The sequence below is a fragment of the Hylobates moloch genome, unplaced genomic scaffold, assembly GCF_009828535.3.
Source record: "Hylobates moloch isolate HMO894 unplaced genomic scaffold, HMol_V3 SCAFFOLD_18, whole genome shotgun sequence".
Lineage (NCBI taxonomy): Eukaryota > Metazoa > Chordata > Mammalia > Primates > Hylobatidae > Hylobates > Hylobates moloch.
In genome coordinates, this window is record NW_026652293.1 from 76,151,712 (window position 1) to 76,176,729 (window position 25,018).

General features: G+C 36.4%; 1 protein-coding gene across 9 annotated transcripts in view; it reads right to left on the reverse strand.

Moving 5' to 3' along the window:
* Positions 1-25,018, reverse strand: part of AKT3 (AKT serine/threonine kinase 3) — a 357,879-nt gene that overhangs the window by 154,810 nt on the left and 178,051 nt on the right. For all 9 annotated transcript variants that reach the window (XM_032137424.2, XM_058430705.1, XM_058430708.1 and 6 more), the window contains one exon: positions 15,740-15,851. In XM_032137424.2, the coding sequence (XP_031993315.1) occupies positions 15,740-15,851 (112 nt within the window). The remainder of the gene's footprint in view (positions 1-15,739; positions 15,852-25,018) is intronic.

Consider the following 25,018-nt stretch of genomic DNA (forward strand, 5'->3'; position numbering starts at 1 on the left):
AATCCTAACTATTAAGTTGACCCCCTAAAAGTTTGCTGCCGTTTTTAAAAGTGTTTTGCTTAGCGATTTTAAGTCCATCATTGACATCCTCAAGATTTTTATGAGGTCCAGCAGACATTCCAAGGAAAGGTTTTCAAAGCCAAAACTTTTCAATGTTTCCAGATCATAGTAAATTTCTTAAAAAAAAAAAAAAAAAAAAAAGGATACAGCGTGTAGTTTGAACAATCAGTCTCAGGAGCACTTATATCAAGCATTTATTTTTTGACATTTGGTGATCAGACCAAGGATCATTATTTTTCCATGTAAATTTTAAAATCAGCTTGTCTACTTCTTAAAGTCTATTTAGATTTTGACTGGAATTACATTAAATCTATAGATAAATTTAGGGAAGACTACCATCTAAATCATTTAAATCTTCCAATCCATGAACATGGTATAGCTCTACATTTATATAGGAATTTCCCAATGCAATGTTTGTAATTTTCTGTGTAAAGATCTTTCACATCTTTAACTGAATTTATTCCTACATACAATCATGCACCACATAACAATGTTTCAGTCACTGATGGACTGCATATACGATGGCAGTCCCCTAAGATTACACTGTATATTTACTGTACCTTTCCTATGCTTATATGTTTAGATACATGAATACTTATCATTGCATTACAATTGTCTATAGTATTCAGTACAGTAACGTGCTGTACAGGTTTGTAACCTGTGAGCAATAGGCTACACCACATAGCCTTATATGGGGTGGGCTATGCCATCTAGGTTTGTCCAAGTAGTATGTTTATACAGTGTTCCTAATGACATGTTTCTCAAAACATATCACTGTCATTAAGTGACACAAGACTGTTCTTTTATGCTATTGTGGAGGGTTTTATTCCACTTTCTAATTGTTCTTATTAGTATTTAAAAATACAATTGATTTTTGTATATTGACTTTGTATACTGCAACTTCATTAAATTCATTTATTAGTTCTAGTCGCTCTTATTTTTCTGCATTTTCTACACATGCAACCATGCAGTACGCAAACAAGAGCAGCTTCACTTGTTTCCAATCTGTATGCTTTTTACATATTTTTCTTGCTTTATTGCCCTAAATCAGACCTGCAGTACAAAGTTAAATAAAAGACAGCAGCATACATGCTTTGTTTCACAAGTTAGGAATAACGTTGAGTTTTCATCTCCCTTGAATATTTTGTAAGTTGTAGATCTTTTATACATACATGTACTTAATCAACTGAGTAAGTTCTGTTCTATTTCTAGCCATCTGCATATTTTTAATGAAAGTTTGAATTTTTGTCAAATGTAGGCCAGGCACGGTGGCTTATGCCTGTGATCCCAGCACTTTGGGAGGCTGAGGTGGGCGGACTACCTGAGGTCAGGAGTTCAAGACCAGCCTGGCCAACATGGTGAAACCCTGTCTCTACTAAAAATACAAAAACTACCTGGGCGTGCTGGCGGGAGCCTGTAATCCCAGCTACTCAGGAGGCTGAGACATGAGAATCACTTGAACCCGGGAAATGGAGGTTGCAGTGAGCTAAAATCATACCATGGCACTCCAGCAAGGGTGACAGAGCAAGACTCTGTCTCCAAAAAAAAAAAAAGAAAATTGTCAAATTCTTTTTCTATATCTCTATAAAATGATCACACAGATTTTTAACTTTATCATATTAAAATGGTGAAATTAGCTTAATAGTTTCCAGATGTTAACATAACTTTGAATTCTTGGGATAAGCTCCATTTGGTCACATAACTTAAGCTTTTATCCTTTTTACCTATTGTTTAATTTGTTGATACTTTGTTATGAAATTCTGCATATGTTCACAAGTGTATTGGGCTATAGTTGTCTTTTCTTAAAATAGTTCTGCCTGATTTCTGAAATGAGGGTGACAGTGGTCTTATAAAATAAGTTGAGAAGTATTCCCTTCTCATTATTTTCTGAAACAGCTTGAAGAGGACTGGTCAAATTTCTTCCTTAAATGTTTGACAGAACTCACCAATAAGGCTGTCTGGGCTTGGAACCTTTGACGAAAGGTTCTTAATTACTAATTCACTTCCCATTCATTGATATTGGGTTTTCCAATGTTTTCTTGGGTGTCAGTAATTTGTGTCTTCCCTCTTTTTCTTTTTCCTTTAACAATATCCCAAAACATTTTTCAATTCTATTAATTTTTTTCAAATAAGTAGTTTGGGTTTTATTAATTATTCTCTACTACTTTCTGTTTTCTATTTCACTAATTTCTGATTGCTGTTGTTTCTGTTTTGGTTTATTTTTCTGGTTTCTTAAGATAGAAGCTTAAGTTAACGACGTGAGAACTTTCTTCTTTTCAAATACAGGTATTTAAGGCTACAAATTTCCTTCTAAGCATTCATTTAGCTACACCCCACAAATTTTGATATGTATTATTTTCATTACTGTTCATTTAAAATTATTTTCTAATGGCTCTTGTGAGTTTTTTGACTCAATGATTATAAAAAATTATGTTAATTTCCAGTAAATGGCATCTATTGTCTTATTGTTACTGATTTCTAATTCATTCTACTGTGATTACAGAACATACACTGTATAACTTTCATCTTCCAAAATGTACTCAGAATTATTTTATGACCAAGAATATGATATATATACACACATATGTGTATATGCACACATATGTACGCTTGTGTATATGCACACGTGTACGTATGTGTATATGTGTACACGTGTACGTATGTGTATATGTGTACACGTGTACGTATGTGTACGTGTACACGTGTATGTATGTGTGTGCGTATATATACACGTATGTGTGTGCGTATATATACACGTATGTGTGTGCGTATACACGTGTATATGTGTATATATACGCACATGTGTATATGCGTATATATACGCACATGTGTATATGCGTATATATACGCACACGTCTATATGCGTATATATACGCACACGTCTATATGCGTATATGTACACACACACTTTAAGTTCTGGGGTATATGTGCACAACATGCAGTTTTCTTACATGGGTATATACGTGCCACGGCAGTTTGCTGTACCCACCAACCCGTCACCTATATTAGGTATTTCTGCTAATGCTATCCCTCCCCTAGCCCCCTACTCCCTGATAGGCCCCAGTGTGTGATGTTCCCCTCCCTGTGTCCATGTGTTCTCATTGTTCAACTCACTTATGAGTGAGAACATGTGATGTTTGGTTTTTTATTCTTGTGATAGTTTGTTGAGAATGATGGCTTCCAGCTTCATCCATGTCCCTGCAAAGGACATGAACTCATCCTTTTTTATGGCTGCATAGTATTCCATGGCGTATATGTGCCACACTTTCTTTATCCAATCTATCACTGATGGACATTTGGGTTGGTTCCAAGTCTTTGCTACTGTGAATAGTGCCGCAATAACATACTTGTGCATGTGTCTTTATAGTAGAATGATTTATAATCCTTTGGGTATATACCCAGTAATGGGATTGCTGGGTCAAATGGTATTTCTAGTTCCAGATCCTTGAGGAATCGCCACACTGTCTTCCACAATGGTTTAACTAATTTACACTCCCACCAACAATGTAAAAGCATTCCTATTTCTCCACACCCTCTCCAGCATCTGTTGTTTCCTGACTTTTTAATGATCAACATTCTAACTGGTATGAGATGGTATCTCATTGTGTTTTGATTTGCATTTCTCTAATGACCAGTGATGATGAGCATTTATTCATATGTTTGTTGGCTGCATAAATGTCTTTTGAGAAATGTCTGTTCATATCCTTTGCCCACTTTTTGATGGGGTTGTTTTCTTCCTATAAATTTGTCTGAGTTCTTTGTAGATTCTGGATATTATCCCTTTGTCAGATGGATAGATTGCAAAAATTTTCTCCCATTCTGTAGGTTGCCTGTTCACTCTGATGATAGTTTCTTTCGCTGTGCAGAAGCTCTTTAGTTTAATTAAATCCCGTTTGTCAATTTTGGCTTTTGTTGCCATTGCTTTTGGTGTTTTAGACATGAAGTCTTTGCCCAGGTCTATGTCCTGAATGGTACTGCCTAGGTTTTCTTCTAGGATTTTTATGGTTTCAGGTCTTACGTTTAAGTCTTTAATCCATCTTGGGTTGATTTTTGTATAAGGTGTCAGTAAGGGGTCCTAGATGTGTGGTGTTATTTCTGAGGCCTCTGTTCTGTTCCATTGGTCTATCTATCTGTTCTGGTACCAGTAGCATGCTGTTTTTGTTACTGTAGCCTTGTAGTATAGTTTGAAGTCAGGTAGCGTGCTGCCTCTAGCTTTGTTATTTTTGCTTAGGATTGTCTTGGCTATGCGGGCTCTTTTTTGGTTCCCTATGAAGTTTAAAGTAGTTTTTTCCAATTCTGTGAAAAAAGTCAATGGTAGCTTGACGGGGATAGCATTGAACCTATAAATTACTTTGGGCAGTATGACTATTTTCATGATACTGATTCTTCCTATCTATGACCATGAAATGTTTTTCCATTTGTTTGTGTCCTCTCTTATTTCCTTGAGCAGTGGTCTGTAGTTCTCCTTGAAGAGGTCCTTCACATACCTTGTAATTTGGATTCCTAGGTATTTTATTATCTTTGTAGCAATTGTGAATGGGAGTTCACTCATGATTTGGCTGTTTATTATTGGTGTATAAGAATGCTTGTGATTTTTGCACATTGATTTTGTATGCTGAGACTTTGCTGAAGTTGCTTATCAGCTTAAGGAGATTTGGGGCTGAGACGATGGGGTTTTCTAAACATACGATCATGTCATCTGCAAACAGAAAATCCGACTTCCTCTCTTCCTAATTGAATATCCTTTCTTTCTTTCTCTTACCTGATTTCCCTGGCCAGAACTTTCAATACTATGTTGAATGGGAGTGGTGAAAGAGGGCATCCTTATTGTGCCAGTTTTCAAAGGGAATGCTTCCAGTTTTTGCCCATTCAGTATATTTCCTGTGAGTTTGTCTTAAATAGCTCTTATTATTTTGAGATACATTCCATCAATACTTAGATTAAGAGTTTTTAGCATGAAGGGGAGCTGAGTTTTGTTGAAAGCCTTTTCTGCATCTATTGAGATAATCATGTGGTTTTTGTCATTCGTTCTGTTTACGTGATGGATTATGTTTATTGATTTGCATATGTTGCACCAGCCTTGCATCCCAGGGATGAAGCTGACTTGATCGTGGTGGATAAGCTTTTTGACGTGCTGCTGGATTTGGTTTGCCAGTATTTTACTGAGGATTTTTGCGTCGATGTTCATCAGGGATACTGGCCTGACATTTTCCTTTTTTGTTGTGTCTCTGCCAGGTTTCACCAAGGTTAAAATGAAGGAAAAAATGTTGAGGGCAGCCAGAGAGAAAGGTCGGGTTTCCCACAAAGGGAAGCCCATCGGACTAACAGCGGATCTCTCTGCAGAAACCCTATAAGCCAGAAGAGAGGGCGGACCAATATGCAACATCCTTAAAGAAAAGAATTCTTTTTTTGGACAGAGTCTCACTCTGTTGCCCAGGCTGGAGTGTAGTGGTGCAATCTTGGCTCACTGCAACCTCTGCCTCCTGGGTTCAAGTGATTCTCTGCCTCAGCCGAGTAGCTGGGAGTACAGGCGTCTGCCCCCATGTTTGGCTAATTTTTTTGTATTTTTAGTAGAGTTGGGAGTTTCACCATGTTGGCCAGGCTGATCTCGAACTCCTGACCTCAGGTGATCCACCCGCCTTGGCCTCCCAAAGTGCTGGGATTACAGGCAAGAAAAGAATTTTCAACCCAGAATTTCATATCCAGCCAAACTAAGCTTCATAAGTGAAGGAGAAATAAAATGCTTTACAGACAAGCAAATGCTGAGAGATTCTGTCACCACTACGAGGCACTAAACATGCAAAGGAACAACTGATACCAGCCACTGCAAAAACATGCCAAATTGAAAAGACCATCAACACTATGAAGAAACTGCATCAACTAACGGGCAAAATAACCAGCTAGCATCATAATGACAGCATCAAATTCACATGTAACAATATTAACCTTAAATGTAAATGGGCTAAATGCCCCAATGAAAAGACACAGACTGGCAAATTGGATAAAGAGTCAAGACCCATCACTGTGTTGTATTCAGGAGACTCATCTCTCGTGCAAAGACACACACAGGCTCAAAATAAAGGGATGGAGGAGTATTTACCAAGCAAATAGAAAGCAAAAAAAAGCAAGCGTTGCAATCCTAATCTATGGTACAACACACTTTAAACCAGCAAAGATCATAAGAGACAAAGAAAGGCATTAGATAATGGTAAAGGGATCAATGCAACAAGAAGAGCTAACTATCCTAAATATAGACACATCCAACACAGCAGCACCCAGATTCATAAAGCAAGTTCTTAGAGACCTACAAAGAGACTTACACTCCCACACAATAATAGTGGGAGACTTTAACACCCCACTGTCAATATTAGACAGATCAATGAGACAGAACTCAGCTCTGGACCAAGTGAACCTGACAGACATCTACAGAACTCTCCACCCCAAATCAACAGAATATACATTCTTCTCAGCGCCTCATCACACTTATTCTAAAATTGACCACATAATTGGAAGTAAAATACTCCTCAGCAAATGCAAAAGAATGAAAACCATAACAAACAGTCTCCCAGACCACAGTGCAATCAAATTAGAATTCAGAATTAAGAAACTCACTCAAAACTGCTCAACTACATGGAAACTGAACAACCTGCTCTTGAATGGATAAGTAACGAAATGAAGGCAGAAATAAAGATGTTCTTTGAAACCAATGAGAATGAAGACACAATGTACCAGAATCTCTGGGACACATTTAAAGCAGTGTGTAAAGAAAATTTATAGCACTAACTGCCCACAAAAGAAAGCAGGAAAGATCTAAAATTGACACCTTAACATCAAAATTAAAAGAACTAGAGAAGCAACAGTAAACAAATTCAAAAGCTAGCAGAAGGCAAGAAATAACTAAGATCAGAGCAGAACTGAAGGAGATAGAGACATGAAAAAACCCTTCAAAAAAAAAAATCAATGAATCTAGGAGCTGGTTTTTTAAAAGATCAACAAAATAGACCTCTAGCCAGACTAATGAAGAAGAAAAGAGAGAAAAATCAAATAGACACAACAAAAAAATGATAAAGGGGATATCACCAGAGATCCCACAGAAATACAAATTACCATCAGAGAATACTCTAAACATCTCTATACAAATAAACTAGAAAATCTAGAAGAAATGGATAAATTCCTGGACACATACATCCTCCCAAGACTAAACCAGGGAGAAGTTGAATCCCTGAATAGACCAACAACAAGTTCTGAAATTCAGGCAGCAATTAACAGCCTACCAACCAGAAAAAGTCCAGGACCAGACAGATTCACAGCTGAATTCTACCAGAGGTACGAAGAGGAGCTGGTACCATTCCTTCTGAAACTATTCCAAACAATAGAAAAAGAGGGACTTCTCCCTAACTCATTTTATGAGGACTGCATTATCCTGATAAGAATATGTTCCATCCTGATCAACGTACCATGCTTACTTGAAAATAACGTCTCTTCTGCCACTTTTGAGTGTAGTGTTCTATAAATATTAGGTATATCAAGGTGGTTGACAGCGTTATTCTATGCCTTAGCTAGTTTTTTGTGTAGCTCCTCTACCAAGTGCTGAGAATTTTTAAATCTCCAAATATGGTTGTGAAATTGACCATTTTTATCCTTTAATTCTGTTATATGTGTTGATGACTGCTATATCATCCTGTCAACAGAAACTTTTCTCATTATAAAGTATCCTAGTAATCTATGGTAATACATTTAACTTGAAATGATATAATACAGCAATCCATCCTTCTTATGCTTACCGTTTCCATGATCAATTTTTTTCAAACTATCTATTTTCAACCTGTATCTTTATCCTTTTCTCCTTTCCTGCCTGCTTTTCTAATTATTTTACATTTTTTCAGAATTCCATTTTAATTTTCCTGTTGGCTTTTCAGTCATCTTTTTTTGCAATTATTTATATATATATCCTTAGCTTTACATGGTCCACTTATGTAATATATGCCAGAATAAGTTTTTTCTAATTCCATTTCTCCTCCAATTAGCCTGGTAGTCATCATACTCCACTATCTTTTTAGTAGTTGTAACTGAAATTATAATATTTAACTTTGACTTCGCAAAGTCTAAAATGTCCATACTTTTAACTCTTGCTAGAAAATACAGCAACCTCACAAAAAATTAACTCCATTTTTGTCAGGATCTCAATTTGTGTTATTACTTCAGATATTTTTCATTTATATAATTAAAACACAACATAAATTATTTAAAAATCAGTGCTTACTTTTATTTATTGGTTTATTTAAGCATTTTTTCATTCCATTCTGTACTTATCTTCCTGAGACTATTCTTATTGTGTCTAAAGAATACTAGGTTGGTTATTACAGGTGTGCTAGTGACAAATCCTATCAAATTTTTGGGGGGTGAGGGGAGTAGAGACAGGATCTCACTATGTTGCCCAGGCTGGTCTTGAGCTCCTGGGCTCAAGTGATCCTCCTGCCTCAGCCTTCCAAGGTGCTGGGATTATAGGTATAATACACAATGCCCAGCCTCTATCAATTTTTCACTGACAATATTTTCATTTTACTTTTATTCATGGAAAATAGTTGTTTCTTAGCACTCATTTTCTTTCAGAACTTTGGAGGTATCGTTTCATCATGTTGTTCCATTATTTGGGAACATCATTCCATTATATTTCATTATTATTCCATCCCACATATTGACATTACCTTTTGGTCTACATGTTGCTGCTCCGAAAGCAAAGTACATTTTTTCTCCGTCTACACTGGGGATTTTCCCACTATCTGTTTTTTAATAGTCTAATGAGATTAGGGATTTTCTTCATATTTTTCCTACTTGAGATTTATAGGAGTTTTGAAATTATGGTTTGATATTTTTAGCCATTTTTTAAAAGTTTCAATCATTATATTTTCAAATACTTTTTGCTCTATTCTCTCCTCTCCTTCTAAGGCTCCAATTATATATATGTAAAACATTCTCACTACATTGTTTTTATCTTACATTCTATTCTTAATTATTTTTATTTTCTATCCTCTTATCTTTGCATGTTTCACTATAAACGTTCTGTTCTGACGTATTTTTGAGTTCACTAATTTTCTCTAATGTAAGGTCTAGTTTGCTATTAAAGCCATCTGCTAGAACTCATAATTCCAAATGTTTTGTTTTCAATTTTAGAATTTCTATGGGGTTCTTTCTTTTTAATTGTACCTTGATTACTAATGAAAGCTATTATCCATATGTTTCTTTTTTATACTTTCCCTCTGCAGAATCAAACAATCTTAACATACTTGAACATACTAATTAATGTATAGTTCTTTTATCTAGAGTTCCTATGAATATGATCCTATTGTCTGTTTTTTTCCTCTATTATTTTGGTCACGTGTGTACTCATTTTTTAACAAGTCCTGGACACAACACATGAAAACTGAGGTAATGTGAGGTCTAGAAAGATACAATCTTCTGCTAGAGAGAATTTACATTTGCTTTTAGCAAGCTCCTAGAAAACTAGCAAAGTTGAATAATTTATAGTTATTCAACTATTTCAACTTATAGTTACTGAAATAATTTATAGTTATGCGTCAATCCTCTCAAAGCACATCTATTTCCAGTTTACTGTTTCTTATAGGGTACAGTCCTTTAAGCTACCAATCCCAAACTGTAGTGGTTTACCATGTCTCCTCTTTGGGAGATCCTAGATTCCAAAATATCACTCCCAGCTATGGGAGCTACTCAAAATCTCTCCATCCCCAATACCACTTCAAGAACTAGCAGGTAACCCAAAAGGAAAAGTAGGTTCACTCTCTGGGTTTTTTTCTTCAATAAAGTTTTGGTCCCATAAATCTCAGCCTTATCAGCTCTCTGGTGCCTTTTTAAAAAACAAAAACAAACAAAAGTCTTTTCCAGCTTTACTAGTGGTAGTTGGCTGGACTACTGACTCAAATTACCTAATTCACCATAATTCATGATACTTAAACTATAACCCTACACCATTTGGTGAGGGGGGAGGGGGGTAATTCCTGCAGAAGAGTATCAGGCCAAAGTACCCGACTAATTGAAAGAGGGCATCCAATCTTTTAATTCCTAAGTAATGTTTAAAAATGTAATTAATTTGAAAAACAGAATGGAGACCCCATGAAACAAGTACATTAATCTTTTAAAAGTACATATACTAATTATACAAAAATCAATTTTCACCAACTGATTATTTACTTACTAATGAATATTTAATTAAATGTCCAATACATGTGTGCTACTAAAGTTTAAATAAGGAATGGCTTAGGAAGAACTTACAGTCTGATAGTCCGGGGAGCCTTGGTATTGTGGGGAAGTATAATAAAATGTTATGGGTAAAATGATACAAGTATACACTAAGTACAGTGGTGTTCTAACAATAATAATAGTTTGTGATGGCGACCCAAAGAGAAAGGTAATTCTTGAATGTAGATGTGCAAAATGAATTGGTACTTACCAGGATGAGCAAGAGACAAGCGAAGGATATGAGGTGTTCCTAGCAGTAGGGGCAAAAGGGCAAGAAGGAAAGAGCTATGGGTAATGTAACAGCACAGTATAGCATCAGTACTTGGGAAACAACAAGGAGTTCAATGTATCTGGAACATGGTGGGGGCGAGGCATATGTGTGCGCATGCACGTGTGTCTCTATATGTGAGTGTAAGTGTAGTGGCCATGGCTGTGGCAGTGAAAGTAGTTAGCCGTAAGAAAGAAAAATAATCTTTGTCTATATTGTGGATGGTCATGTGCAGCATAATAAAGTACATATACAAATCATATTTAACAGTAAATTAGTGAAGTGTATCCAATAAAATAAGAAAAAAGGTATAGGTGCTATCATCAAAATTATTAAACATTGCTTAAAAACAAGAAATAATACACAAAACTATCAGAAATGAAGAGATAAATTTGTTATTGTCTGCAGATACTAGGTCTACAAAGAATAAATGTTTTGGGTTACTTAACCCCAAAGGTGATGGTATTAGGAAGTGGGCCTTTGTGAGGTAATGACAGAACTCATAAATTAAATTAGTGCATTTATAGAAAAGTCCTCAGAGAGTTCCTTTGGCACTTTTACTAGGTGAGAATACAGGGAAAAGACACCTTCTATGAACCGTGAAGAGGGCCCTCTCTAGACACTGAATTTGCCAGCACCTTGAACTTAAAACACCTGGCCTCCAGAACTGTGAGAAATAAATTTCTACTGTTTATAAGCTACTCAGTTTATGATATTTTGTTGTAGCAGCCCAAAGGGACTAAGGCAAATCCTATTTACAAAAGCATCAAAAAGAATGAAGTACTTTAGGAATAAACTTAACCAAGAAGGTGAAAGATCTGTACACTGAAAACTACAAAACATTGCTGAAAGAAATGAAACGAGACACAAGTAAATGGAAAGACATCCCATGTTCACGCACTGGAAGGTTTAATATTGTTAAGATGTCAATACCGCAAAGTATGCTACAGATTCAATGCAATCCTTTTCAAAATCCTACAGCATTTTTGCAGAAACAGAAAAAAAAAACCCTAAAATTTGTATGGAAACCATAAAGAATCCCAAACAGCTGAAACAATCTCGAGAAAGCAAAAAGCTGAGGGCTTCATACTTCTTGACTTCAAAATGCATTCTAAAGCTTCAGTAATTAAAACAGATTGGTACTGGCATAAAGACATATAGACTAATGGAACAGAACAGAGAGCCCAAGTAATAAAACCATATATATACGGTCCAATGATCTTTGACAAGGGTGCCACGACTAACATAATGTGGAAATATAATGCTGCTGGGAAAACTGGGTATCAACATGCAAAAGAATAAAAGTGGAGCCTTGTTTTACACCACACACAAAACCAACTCAAAATGGATCAAAGAATAAATATAAGACATGAAACTACAAACTCCTAGGAAAAAACCACAGGAGAAAAGCTTCATAACTTGGTCCTTAGAAATGATTTCTTGATACTGACAAAAGCAATAATAGATGAGTAGAAATATATCAAAATAAAAAGCTTCTGCACGGCAAACAGAACAAAACAGCAAACTACAGAATGAGAGAATATATTTCCAAACCATATGTCTGATAAGGGCTTAATATTCAAAATGTATAAAGAACTCCTACAACTCAATAGCGAAAACAAAAAACAGAAACACAAGTAAAAACTTGGCAAAAGACTTGAATAGACATTTCTTCAAAGAAGACATACAAATGATACACAGGCATTTGAAAAATGCTTAGCATTACGAATTATCAGGGAAGTACAAATCAAAACCACGATGAAATATCACCTTACACCTGCTAGGATGGCTGTTATTTTTAAAAAACAACAACATAAAAAATAAGTAAGTGTCAGCAAGGATGTGAAGAAATTAAAACCTTGTACACTATTGTTGGGAATGTAAAATAACGTAGCTGCTATAGAAAACAGTATGGAGATTCTTCAAAAACTTAAAAGTAGAACTACCATATGAACCAGCAATCACATTTCTGGATATTTATTCAAACAAAGTGAAATGAGGAACTTAAATAAATATCTGCCCTCTCATGCTCATTGTTGCATTATTCGCAATAGCCAAGAGGTGGAAACAATCTAAATATCCATCAGCAGATGAATGAAGAAAGAAAATGTATTGGCCAGGAGTGTGGGCCTTCATGCCTATAATTCCAGCCGAGGGAGGAGGACTGCTTGAGGCCAGGAGTTCCAGACAAGCCCTGGCAACATAGAGAAACCCTGTCTCTACAAAAAAAAAAAAAAAATTAAATTAGTTGCGTGTGTGGCTGTAGTCCCAGTCACTGGGGAGGCTAAGCTGCGAGGATCCCTCGGGCCTGAGTTCCAGGCTGCAGTAAGCCATGATCACACCACTGCACTCCAGCCTGGCTGACAGAGCAAGACCTTGTCTCAAAAAAAAGAAAGAAGGCAAATGTGTTATATACATACAATGGAATATTATTCAGCCTTAAAAAACAAGAAAATCCTCTAATATGCTGCAACATGGATTAACTTTGAAGACATTATACTAAGTGAAGTAAGACAGCAACAGGACAAACACTGTATGATTCCACTTATGTGACGTGTCTAAAGTAGTCGAATTCACAGAAGCAGAAAGTAGAATGGTGGTTTCCAGGGGCTGGGGGTAGGGGAATGGAGAGCTGCTGTTCAATGGGAACAGAGGTTCAGTCATGCCAGATGAAAACGTTCTAGAGATCTGCTGTACAACAATATGCACATAGTTAACAATACTCTATTATACCCTTAAAAATGGAAGAGGATTTCACATTATGTAATTTTTACCATAATTTCTTAAAAGAATGCACCAATGTAGCTAAGAACATATTTATAAAAAAAGGGATATGTTGCTATATTAAGTTAAAAATTTTATAGTTTCTCTAATTAAAGCCATGTGGTGTTAATGCTAGAATACAGAAAAGTCAAAGGTGGGAAAAAAAGACTAAATCCTAAAAGCCCAAATATGTATATGTGTTATCCACAATCAGTGAGGAAAAAAATGGATTATCTAATAAATGGAGATGAGACGATGGGCTCGCCCTTGAGAAAAAAAGAGAGTCCAACCTTATATCATGTACTGAAATAAATATAAGATAGGTGAGAGATATACATTTAGTTTATGACAGGTAAAAATTTTAGACTGGGCAGAATATTAAAAATAGAGAGTTTTTCTAACTCACACTAACCCTCTCTAAGTCTTCAATGATATTACACTAAAGTCATATAGAATGTCCAAACACCAGATTCTAGAGGTATATAGAAATGCACATACCAATGGCAAATATGTGTATGCTGTTTTTCATTTGTACTAATACTGTTTTTTCTTATAGTTATAAATGCAAATGAAAACTGATTGTTCAGAAGAGTAGTATATTATTACAGGAATAGCAGAGGATTTTAGAGTCTTAAGATCTGACAGAAATCCAGCTTTGTAAACACAAATGGCAAAATGAATTGTGCTTCAATAGATGTTAAAAATCCACTAAGAATAACATTTTCAAATAATATATATTGACGTGGGAAAAGTTCCGTTCATCCGGCCAGTCAACAAATACTGTGCTGGGCCATGGACTATGTGCTAAAGATTTTTTAAATGAGCAAGAAAGCCATGATCTTTGCTGTCAAGAACCTTAAAATTTAGTGAGAAAGGCAAACAAGGATTACAGTTATAATATAATTGATATAAAAGGTACAAAAGAAAAATATCTAAGTACCTAGCAGGGGAACCTGCCTAGTCTATAAGAGTCAGCGGTTTTGTAGGAAAAATAACATTTTAAGCTCAGATCTGAAAAGATACACAGGAATTGGCCCAACTTAGTGGTTATGGATTATGGGTGGACATATCAACAAACTGAAAGCTCAGTATTAATTATCAAGGGAGAAAAGGCCCAGGATCGATGGTGGGGAGGGGAGGGTAGGAGTTCGGGGACCCATACCCAGAACTGTATATATATGAAAGGCCTAATTACATCTGCACAGAGTAAGATTGGAAGTGCACAAAAGAAAATATTATCAGTGCTTAACTCTTTTCTATATTTCTTAATCAATCATACATTACCATTTCCTCTACTGATCAAAAGTGTTATTAAAATAATACTTTACCATTTTGCTTTTATTAAAATTTTAGACAAGACTGTTAAAACTTAATGTATTCATTTGGAAAATAAGGCTAATAAGATTTAACTTCACAAAGTTGCTGATTAGGATCAAATATAATAACATGTGCAGGATGATGGTTTTGTGACTGTGGTCGTTGGACCTAACTCAGTATCGGAGTGAGCAGATATAGAATTGGGAAGTGGTTGTAAAAACTGATAAATCAGGAGGATAAAAATGTGGACCTGATGAAGTTGATGAGTTGGTTACTACAGTGTTGCCACTACCCACTTTAGCAACAATGACAGTCAATGCTAATTAATCCTCTCTCCCGCTCCTTAGACCCAATCTCAGAATCTTTAGCAACTTAGTGCTCCGACAGCCACTTACGACTAATTTAGAATGGCATGTTACTTGAAATCTTTTACATCACTAGCCTTGGAATTTCAAGTATGAATACAATCAATTATACAATTTTTTAAAAAAGGTAGTTTGGCTATAAAAATGTCTTTTTTTTTTTTTGAGATGGAGTCTAGTTCTGTCGCCCAGGTTGGAGTGCAGTGGCGCGATCTCGGCTCACTGTAAGCTCCACCTCCTGGGTTCACACCATTCGCCTGCCTCAGCCTCCTGAGTAGCTGGGACTACAGGCGCCCACCACCATGCTCGGCTGATTTTTTTTGTATTTTTTTAGTAGCGACAGGGTTTCACCATGTCAGCCAGGATGGTCTCGATCTCCTGACCTTGTGATCCACCTGCCTCAGCCTCCCAGAGTGCTGGGATTACAGGTGTGAGCCACCACGCCAGGCCAAAAATGTCTTTTTAAATTTATATTTTAACCTTTAAATGTTCTGTTTCTCTGAAAGTATATCTTCTAGCATGCCCAGAGGTTCTGATGTATATTATTTTGTAAGCCACTGTTATTCATGTATTATGCCAGATGCAAGAATTTAGAGACTATAGCATTTAAAAAATATATTTATATATATTTACAAATAATAAAGTCAGATACAAATACATCTTTAGATTGAGTGTTGCTTTTTCACAAAATGAAAACAAATGAATTTCTTACCTTTCCTCTGGAGTATCTACATGAAATGTTCTCTCTATAACAGTGGTCCATTGGAGACATCTGATTATAAATGTGTTTGGCTTTGGTCGTTCTGTTTTCATTAACTGGCATTCTAAGAATAAAATAAAATGTTTCCTTAAATACAGATATATTTAAAACCAGAAGTAAATAATTGAGAACTAAAGAGTTCTATTTTAAACAAAATCCAGTGCAAACTCACAGCTTTCTATGGATCTCCACTCAAGATTATTTACAGCCTGACCTTAGTCTTCCTTTCCAATCCTTCACCCATTCTGGCCACATTAACCACCTCAACTGGACTATGTAATTTTCCCCAAACACATCTTACTCTTTCATTTATTTATGCCTTTGCTCCAGCTGTTCTTGCTATCTGAAATACTTTCCCCACTTATTTTACCTCTATCCATATGCATCACCTGCAGTCACAATAATACTGATCCTTGAAGGTCCAGATCAAATATTATTCCTTCCATGAAGCCTTCCATAACACCTGGCCCTAGACTGACCATTTCACCCTCTCTATTCTCATTACTTATTACCATATCCCTCATGTGTCACTTACCATAGACTATCTTACAGTATTACTTATCATTTTAAGAAAATGACAAATATCACTTATCCTTACCTAGATTATAAGCCTTTTGACAATATAAACTGCCTGTAACTCTTAGTATCCACAGCCCCAAGAGCCAGTCAGTCTAAACATGATTAAATTCTGTTAGTGAATAACTAGGAAGATGTCAACAAACACGAGCCTAAAGTATGGATTCCCTGACACTGGTGTGCCTGGATTCAATTATTTTTTCGTACCATTAACTATACAAACTTGGACAAATTAATTAAACTCTCTAGTCTTCAACAGTTAAGTGGGAAACAGTATCTACATCATAGAATTGATGTGGGAATTAATAATAAATTCATGTAATATTAGTATAATATGAGACCTGTAAGCTTTCAACAAACATTATTATTTGGCATACATCTGAGCTGGGCTCTAAAGGATAAGTAGTATTGGACACCAAGAAAAAATAGGGTAGGGTTGTCTGCTGACTCTGCTCTTTTGGAAGAAACTAATTTATCTCCGTTGAAAACTTCAAGTCTTTTCTCAGTGCTTATCTGCTGTGTCCTATCTCCATCATTAGCAACTATCAACTACCATTTCTATGTCTTTATACTTCCAATTCTTTACTCAGATTAGCTGTGTTTTTGTTTGTTTGTTTGAGACAGAGTCTCGCTCTGTCACCCAGGCTGGAGTGCACTGGTGCAATCTCGGCTCACTGCAACCTCTGCCTGCTGGGTTCAAGTGACTGTCATGCCTCAGCCACCCAAGCAGCTGTGATTACAGGCGTGCACCACCACACCCAGCTAATTTTTCCAATTTTAGTAGAGACGGGGTTTCACCATGTTGGCCAAGCTGATCTCGAACACCTGACCTCAAGTGATCCACCCGCCTGGGCCTCCCAAAGTGCTGGGATTACAGGCATGATCCACTGTGCCCAGCCCCAGATAAGCTCTTTATTGGCCCTTTACACTGAGAGAAATCATTCACCCAAGGGTCTCTGCTTAGTTTTCTAACAGTTTTCATGTTTTCAGCAATCATCTCTCAGTTTACCAATATCAAAATCCAAACTTTTTTCACCTTGGAGTTCTACTTTAAGACACACATCTAAACACATAGTGAATATTTCTACCTGGTTGAATTACTGGACCACCCCTAAAACCAAACTCAGTATTTTCCCCCTAAAATTCATTCCTCCTCCTGGCTTTCATAATTTTTCCATCACCCAGGCTGAAACACAAAGTGATCTTCCTTTTTGATATTGGTACTATTTGTCATTACAGGTGCTCCTCGACTTATGACTGTGTTACATTCCAATACATCCATCATAAGTCAACAATATTGTAAGGCAAAAATGCATTTAATACAGCTAGACTACCCAACATCACAGGTTAGCCTAACCTACTTTAAACATGCTCAGAACACTTCCATTAGCCTCGAGTTGGACAAAAATCATCTAACACAAAGCCTGTTCTGTAGTAGAGTATTGAACACTACACATAGATGGGTGTTTTGTCGACATGATGAGATGCGAAAACACAAAAACTAAGAGCATCCAGAAAAATGCTGGCAACCCAGTACACTGTAGAGTATCTACTGTGCATGTTGTGATCACGTGGCTGACTGCAAGCTGTGATTTGCTGCTGCTGCCCAGCATCACTAGGGAGTATCACACAGCAAATCACTACCTCAGGAAAAGACAGAACTCCAAAATTTGAAATACAATTTCCATTGAGTGTGTACTGCTGTCAGGAGCAGGGTAAAGTAAAAGACATCGTTACACTGAACTACTGTTAAGTGGGAGACCATTCATAACTGGTTTTCCACTGCTATAATTCTACTTCACATTCTCTGTGCCCAATGCCTAAACCTCCCGGCTGCCCTAAGACGAGATTCTTCCTATTTAGAGATGCTGAGAGACTATATAAGTTAAAAACAGAAACTGTGCTCTGGGAGAATCTGAACATGTCCGAACGTGAACTCTTGACCTCTCTCAACCCTGCTCCTTCTTCTGCCAACCTCTACTGTGGCTTCCTCTATCTCACTTGACACCTCCATCCTTTCAAGTGCCCAAGCTGAAAACCCAAGAATCCCGTTGTAGTCCTCTCTTCTCTGACATCACTTTCACTCCTCCTGCAAATCCTGGTGTTTCTACTTTAAAAACAAAACCAGCTTCTGATAACTTCTCACCACCTCCACTACCTCAGACTAAGCCATCATTGTCTCTCACCTGATGATTCCCAAAACCTTAGAATAGCTTTTCCCTGCCCCTCACTGCAGTCTGTTCTCAACACAGCAGCCAGAAATCTTCTTAAAATGAAGATCTGCAAAGAAGTTCTGCAGTGTTTCAGTTCACTAAGAATAGACGAGTAAGGCCTTTAAGTGCTCAGCAGGTGTCCTGCGTGATCTGACCCTCCCACCGACCCCACTGAAGTTTCTGACCTACTTCCCTAGTACTCTCTTTCAGGCTACTCTGCCAGCCACCCTGGCTTCCCTGCATTTCCTCAACAATGCACTACACTCTTTCTGCTTTAGAGCTTTTTGCCCTCTGCCTAACATTCTTTCCCCCCTCACACATCCGCACAGCTGCCTACCTTAAACATCCTATTTAACACTGCAATCTGCACCCCTTACCTAGGACTCTCCCTCCATCTTCTCTTACCGGCTCTATTTTTTATTTTCCATAGCATGTTACCATTTTCTAACATTCGATATGAGTTTTTTGGTACCTTTTTTGCTTATTGTCTTTTCAACTAGATTGTAAGCTCCATTCACATATACTTAGCACTTAGAACTATGCCAGACACATAGCAGGTACTCAATAAATACTTTCCAAATGAATTCTGATAGTAATAATCCAACAAAGAAGGTAATTTTGATGCTACCAAAAGATAATTTCTAAAGCAATGTTCCTATATAAGCAAGAAGGGATTAAATTTACTGGACAAGTAAAGGGGTAGCTCTAATCAGGAGTATAAATAGTTTAGTAATGAAATAAGAGAGAAGATGTAAGGGCCCAAATGCAATTAGGAGTACAGAAGCAGGTAAAAACTGGTAGAAATTATTTTCTCACTGCTTCTGTTTTTTTCAGTGAATTAGGATATAAAGTCATCAGGAATAAGGTTGCAAAAGGATCCATCGGGCTTTGAAGAAAAAAAGATATGAAATAGCACCTTTGGAAAATGAAAGTACAAATAGGCTAGAGAGACCTACCATGACTGCCGAGAAGGATGAAGGACAAACCTGAATTTAATAATGAAGAATTTAAAGTAATAACAGAGATCATGGTTGTGTATTTTCTCCCAGATATATTCAGCTGCATGTGTACAGGTGAGGAACACAGAGTAATGAATTTAAGCAAGGCTGTATTTTAACCAAGTAAGTTTGTCAAAGCAAGAAGACAGAAAAGAATAGAGAATGCAAGGCAAGGGAGTGATTATGATAATCAACTAAGAAACTTAAAATGGGTATGGAGGAAAGTGAGAACCTGGAGATGTGCAAGATAATGAAAAGGTGGTAGAATCAATAGGTCATAAAATCTATTATATCACAATTCAACTTTGTATAGCAGCATGACATATTTTTTGAAATATGAAAGTTAAAAAATACAAAATATATATTCCATAAAAAATAAGCAAAAATATTGTTCATTTGAAAGATGTAAGTTTTAAAAGACATTATACTAATTTATACTAATAAAGAGGCAACCAATTCCTATGACTGACTCTGCCCATCAGTCTGATTCTCTTTGAAGCCAATTGTTCCTCCCCATATCCTTCTTTTCAAAAGTCCTATTAAATTTCCAGCCAATAATTCACTAGCTAAATTACTTAAAAGTTAGGAATTGTGTGCACAGTTCTTCTTATAGCACCTAGGACAGTGACAGGACATAGGAGTATACAATAAATACCTGACGATTGGGCAACTGATTGGCTGGCTTTAAAGGTAAAGAACGGAGGACAGACACTTAAACGAGGGGCGTGCCCAAGAGAAATACTCAAGAATGAACTATGGGGTACAGAGAAATACAGCACAGAAGCAAAGAAAGAATGCCCGGTCTGAGGTTCACTATTTCAGTTTTACTTCAGGTTCCCATTATGGTGATATAAGCAATTAAGATAATGGACTTTGCAATCAGAATAAGAAATTCAAATCCTCTAGGCTCTAACACAATCAGCTGTGTGATCCTTTTGAAAGTACTTTATATCTAAGCCCTCAGGTTCATCATCTTTAAAAGCATTATCATGAATTAAAAGCATATTTTCAACACTATACCTAAATGAAGTTTAAACGCTATAATTTAAAGAACTTCTCAACACTAGACTTTTAGAAGCTACGTAAAGTGCTGTTATGAGATTCCAAATATCAAGTACTATAATTTATAAGGCTGCTAAAAACAATACAAGGTATTACTATAATTACCATTCTCAAGCAGATCACTGAAAAGGAATGGCTTAGAAAAGAATAAAATACCTGCATTTATGTATGGAGTGGTTTGGAAAAATATTAAAATAGTAATATAATGACTAAGTAGTTATGCACAACTTCACTGTTCTTACTAAACTTGCTAAGTATTCATGAACCAAATGACATATATGAAATGTCAGTTATGGGCCAGGCACTATGCAAAATGCTGGGCACACAAAAATGAGTAGGAAACTCTATGAGCTCATAGCACACACCACACTACTAATCATTATACCCATGTAATTATAAAGTAGTATTTCATTTATGCCATAAAGGATTTAATCAGGTCCTGTGAACCCTCTAGTCCAACAAAAATAATGTTACATGTAATTACAAATAAATAGTATAATAGAAATAAACCTATATTTTACAGGTCTCAGTATGAAATACTCTACAAACACATTTGATCTCTACACCAAGATATTCAAGTGGTAGTTGGATCACTACCAAGAGAATATCATAATGTCTTATGGTTTGTTGCTGTACAAAACAAATGTAACTTAAAAAGCTGAATCCAAATTCAAAAAAGTTAAAACTCTAAATTACCACGTTAAAACCAGTGATCGAGCAAATAGAAAAACTTTTGAGTTCTTGCATGTTCGCAATAAGGAATCGGAAACACATGATTCTTAAAGGAAATGGTGGTTAATAAATGGATTAGCCAACACTTCTTTAGAAGAATATTTTCCTTTTGGTTACGTAAAGATTCCCAAAGCAAGGTAGGGCAATTTAAATTTTAAAAATCAGAAGTAGAAACTTTGGATAGAGATTCTAAAAAGCTATTAACCAAATGATTATCTATGATTTTTAGAATCATTTAATATGCATCAGTAAAGTAAATGTGCTTATACAAAATGCCAGGTAGCTAACTTTTATTATAACATATACTTCTCAGTGTTGTTACACTGTTACTTATATTAGTTATACACTAGTTAAAAAACTCTCCTGAGCAACATGAACCACAAGCTGAATTTTAAATGTTCTGCTTACTTTACACCATTCTGAGCCACAGATGACAAACTCTGTACAAAGCTGTAATTACTCTGCAAACCTGAAAGCCAATTAGAGAGACTGCAACATGTCAGACCAAGAAATACATACACCAAAAAAAAATTTTTAGAGATCATCTGTTTAGATTAAAATGCTTAAAGGTTTCAACCAACCTCTTGAGCCATTTAAACACTAATTTTATTCTTTCTAAAATAACATTCAGTGTGAAAAACAAAGGCATAATAATAGATTTCATTTTTTTTTTTTTTTTTTTTTTTTGAGACAGAGTATCGCTCTGTCGCCCAGGCTGGAGTGCAGTGGCGCAATCTCGGCTCATGCAAGCTCCACCTCCCGGGTTCACGCCATTCTCCTGCCTCAGCCTCCCAAGTAGCTGGGACTACAGGTGCCCGCCATCACGCCCGGCTAATTTTTTTGTATTTTTAGTAGAGACGGGGTTTCACCGTGTTGGCCAGGATGGTCTCGATCTCCTCACCTCGTGATCCGCCCACCTAAGCCTCCCAAAGCGCTGGGATTACAGACGTGAGCCACTGCGCCCGGCCAGATTCCATTTTTTATTAAATCACATAATGAAATAATGCTGGCTGTGAGTTATGATGACCATAAATCAAGTTTATTTTTCAGGTCTTAAAAATATGATACACCATGGAGGTTCTTTGAAGGGGACAAAAAGCATTTCTATCTTTTGTTTAATGTTTTCACTAGGGGCAAAAAAGCATAATACCTATTTAAGACTCAATACATCAACCTTTAAGAAATTCATTTAATCCACTGAGCAGAAGGTGACTTAAGTGAGGCAGGTGTCCTGGTAGAGAGCAATTCCAGCAGCAGATAACTGCTGAGTGATCACTACATTCCAGGCACTGCACAAAGAGTGGTGTACAAATGTTACTCATTTAATCCAAAGGAAAAACCTAAAAGGTGTTATTATCTTCCATTTTATAAATGAGCAAATTTACAAGACTCAGGCAAGCTAAATAACTTGCCCCAAAACACACAACTGTGAGTCATTATGTAAGGATTTATTCCAAGTCTATCTCAATCCCAATCCCATGCTCTTCTGAAGAGAATACACTGCTAGGAAAAGTGCCTTAAAAATCAGTAATCATCTGTCAAAGCCATAGGACTGTCTGTTCCCTCTTCTATACCTTCTCTATACCTTCCCCGTGCTTGGCCCTTCTCCCATCTATGACACTTTTTCTCATATAAGGAAATCCAGGATAAGTTCCAACTGATAACAGCGTTTGAGTGGGAGAGGGCTCCAATGTGTTTGCTTCTGGTTCTCTCCACAGTATAGGGATGGACAGGAATGAGGGTTATCCCCTAGCAGGATGCTGATCCTTGACATCTCGTTTCTCCAGGTAGAAGTAATGGGAGGTGGTTTAGAATGAGAAGCTGAAGGGAAAGAAAGTGGTAAGGATAGCAGAAAGGAAGGCAAGAGAGCCTTTGGGTTCTTTTATTGCTGGCTCTCACATTCTCCAATACCAATGAAGTTAATGATTAAAAAAATGTTCAATTACTAATAATGGAAAAGTGATCTGCAGACTTGCATCAATCCAGCTCCACATTGCTAGTTATTTTTATCTGAACCATTTGCCTTTTATCACCCAGACTCAACATATCTCTCTCCACATAAGCAAATAGGAGAGAAGACAAAGTTGTTACATTTGATTCCATAATACAAGGGGTTCAATAAACAATGGGAGTAAGACTGGATTACTAACATTACGTTTCCCTCTAGAAGATGTTTTTCACTTTATCATCCACATTCCAAATTGAGACATTTTAATTATCATAAACCACCACTTTGGAATTAACATGAAATACTATTTATGAACTTGAGTTGAATTTGAAGTCACAATATGTTAATGTGAACTTCTCCTAACACATTTTTCTTTTTTGAATATGGTCACTACAGATACTACCATTTACCAAAAGCACACTTACAGAGCCAATATTTTCCCCATCAACATTTCTCTATCTTGTTTGCCCACCGAATCCTGCCTCTAATTAAACAAACATACACCTCAAGAGTCTTCTGGAACAACTGTTCTTTGCATACTTTCTGCCTACTTGAAATTCCAAATAAACATACTGTGGTCATTTTGAGACAATAGTTAAAATATAAAAATGACATAAGGCATTTACTAAAAGAATTATAAGAGGCATGCAAACATCTAGTGGACTCAAGTAATTAGGCATGTTGGTTTTTTGGCTTTGATTTTGGTTTTTGCAGTATAATAGCCATGGGCTTTTTAAAAATGTAGTAAAATATACATAACATAAAAGGTACCATTTTAACCATTTTAAGTATACAGCTTGGTGACATTACTAAATTCAAATTGTTGTGTGGACAAGATGGTTTTCAAACATATTTCTTGATTTACTTTCACTGTATAAATCATCCATGCTTAATACAGAAAAATACATAAATAAGTATAGGCAAAATAAAAATACTCATAATCCTACCATTCAGGTATAACCATTATTAGTGTTTGAATACATACATTTTTAGACCTTTTCTAAGCACTTTTGAAAAATAAAAATGAGACCATTATTGATGCTATTATATGTTTTGGATATTTCCTACTTCAGTAAATAAAGATCTACATCATTATATTTAATAGTGGCATACAACTCCATTGTACTCATACACCAGAATAAGCAGTTTATTTATAGTCATAATGCATGAAACAGAAGTAAATTACTCAGATGTACACAGGATATCTAACCATTCATTACATAACATGCTACTGAATAACATGGTAAAATCTGAAAAATAATTATGAGTTTTTTTTTTTTTTTTTTGAGACGGAATCTTTCTCTTTCACCAGGCTGGAGTGCAGTGGCGCGAGCTCGGCTCACTGCAACCTCCGCCTCCCAGGTTTTAAGCAATTCTCCAGCCTCAGCCTCCAGAGTAGCTGGGACTACAACTACAGGCATGCGCCACTAGGCCCAGCTAATTTTCGTATTTTTAGCAGGGACGGGGTTTCATCATGTTGGCCAGGATGGTCTCAGTCTCTTGACCTCGTGATCCGCCCACCTCAGCCTCCCAAAGTGCTGGGATTACAAGCGTGAGCCACTGTGCCCGGTCTATTTTTAAGAAAAGCTATTTATATTTGAAACACGATGAAACTGGGATTTGATAACAAAATTTTTAAACAATTCAACAAGAATGTACATTAGATTGAAAATTCCCTTAGGGGAAGGTCTATACTATTTGA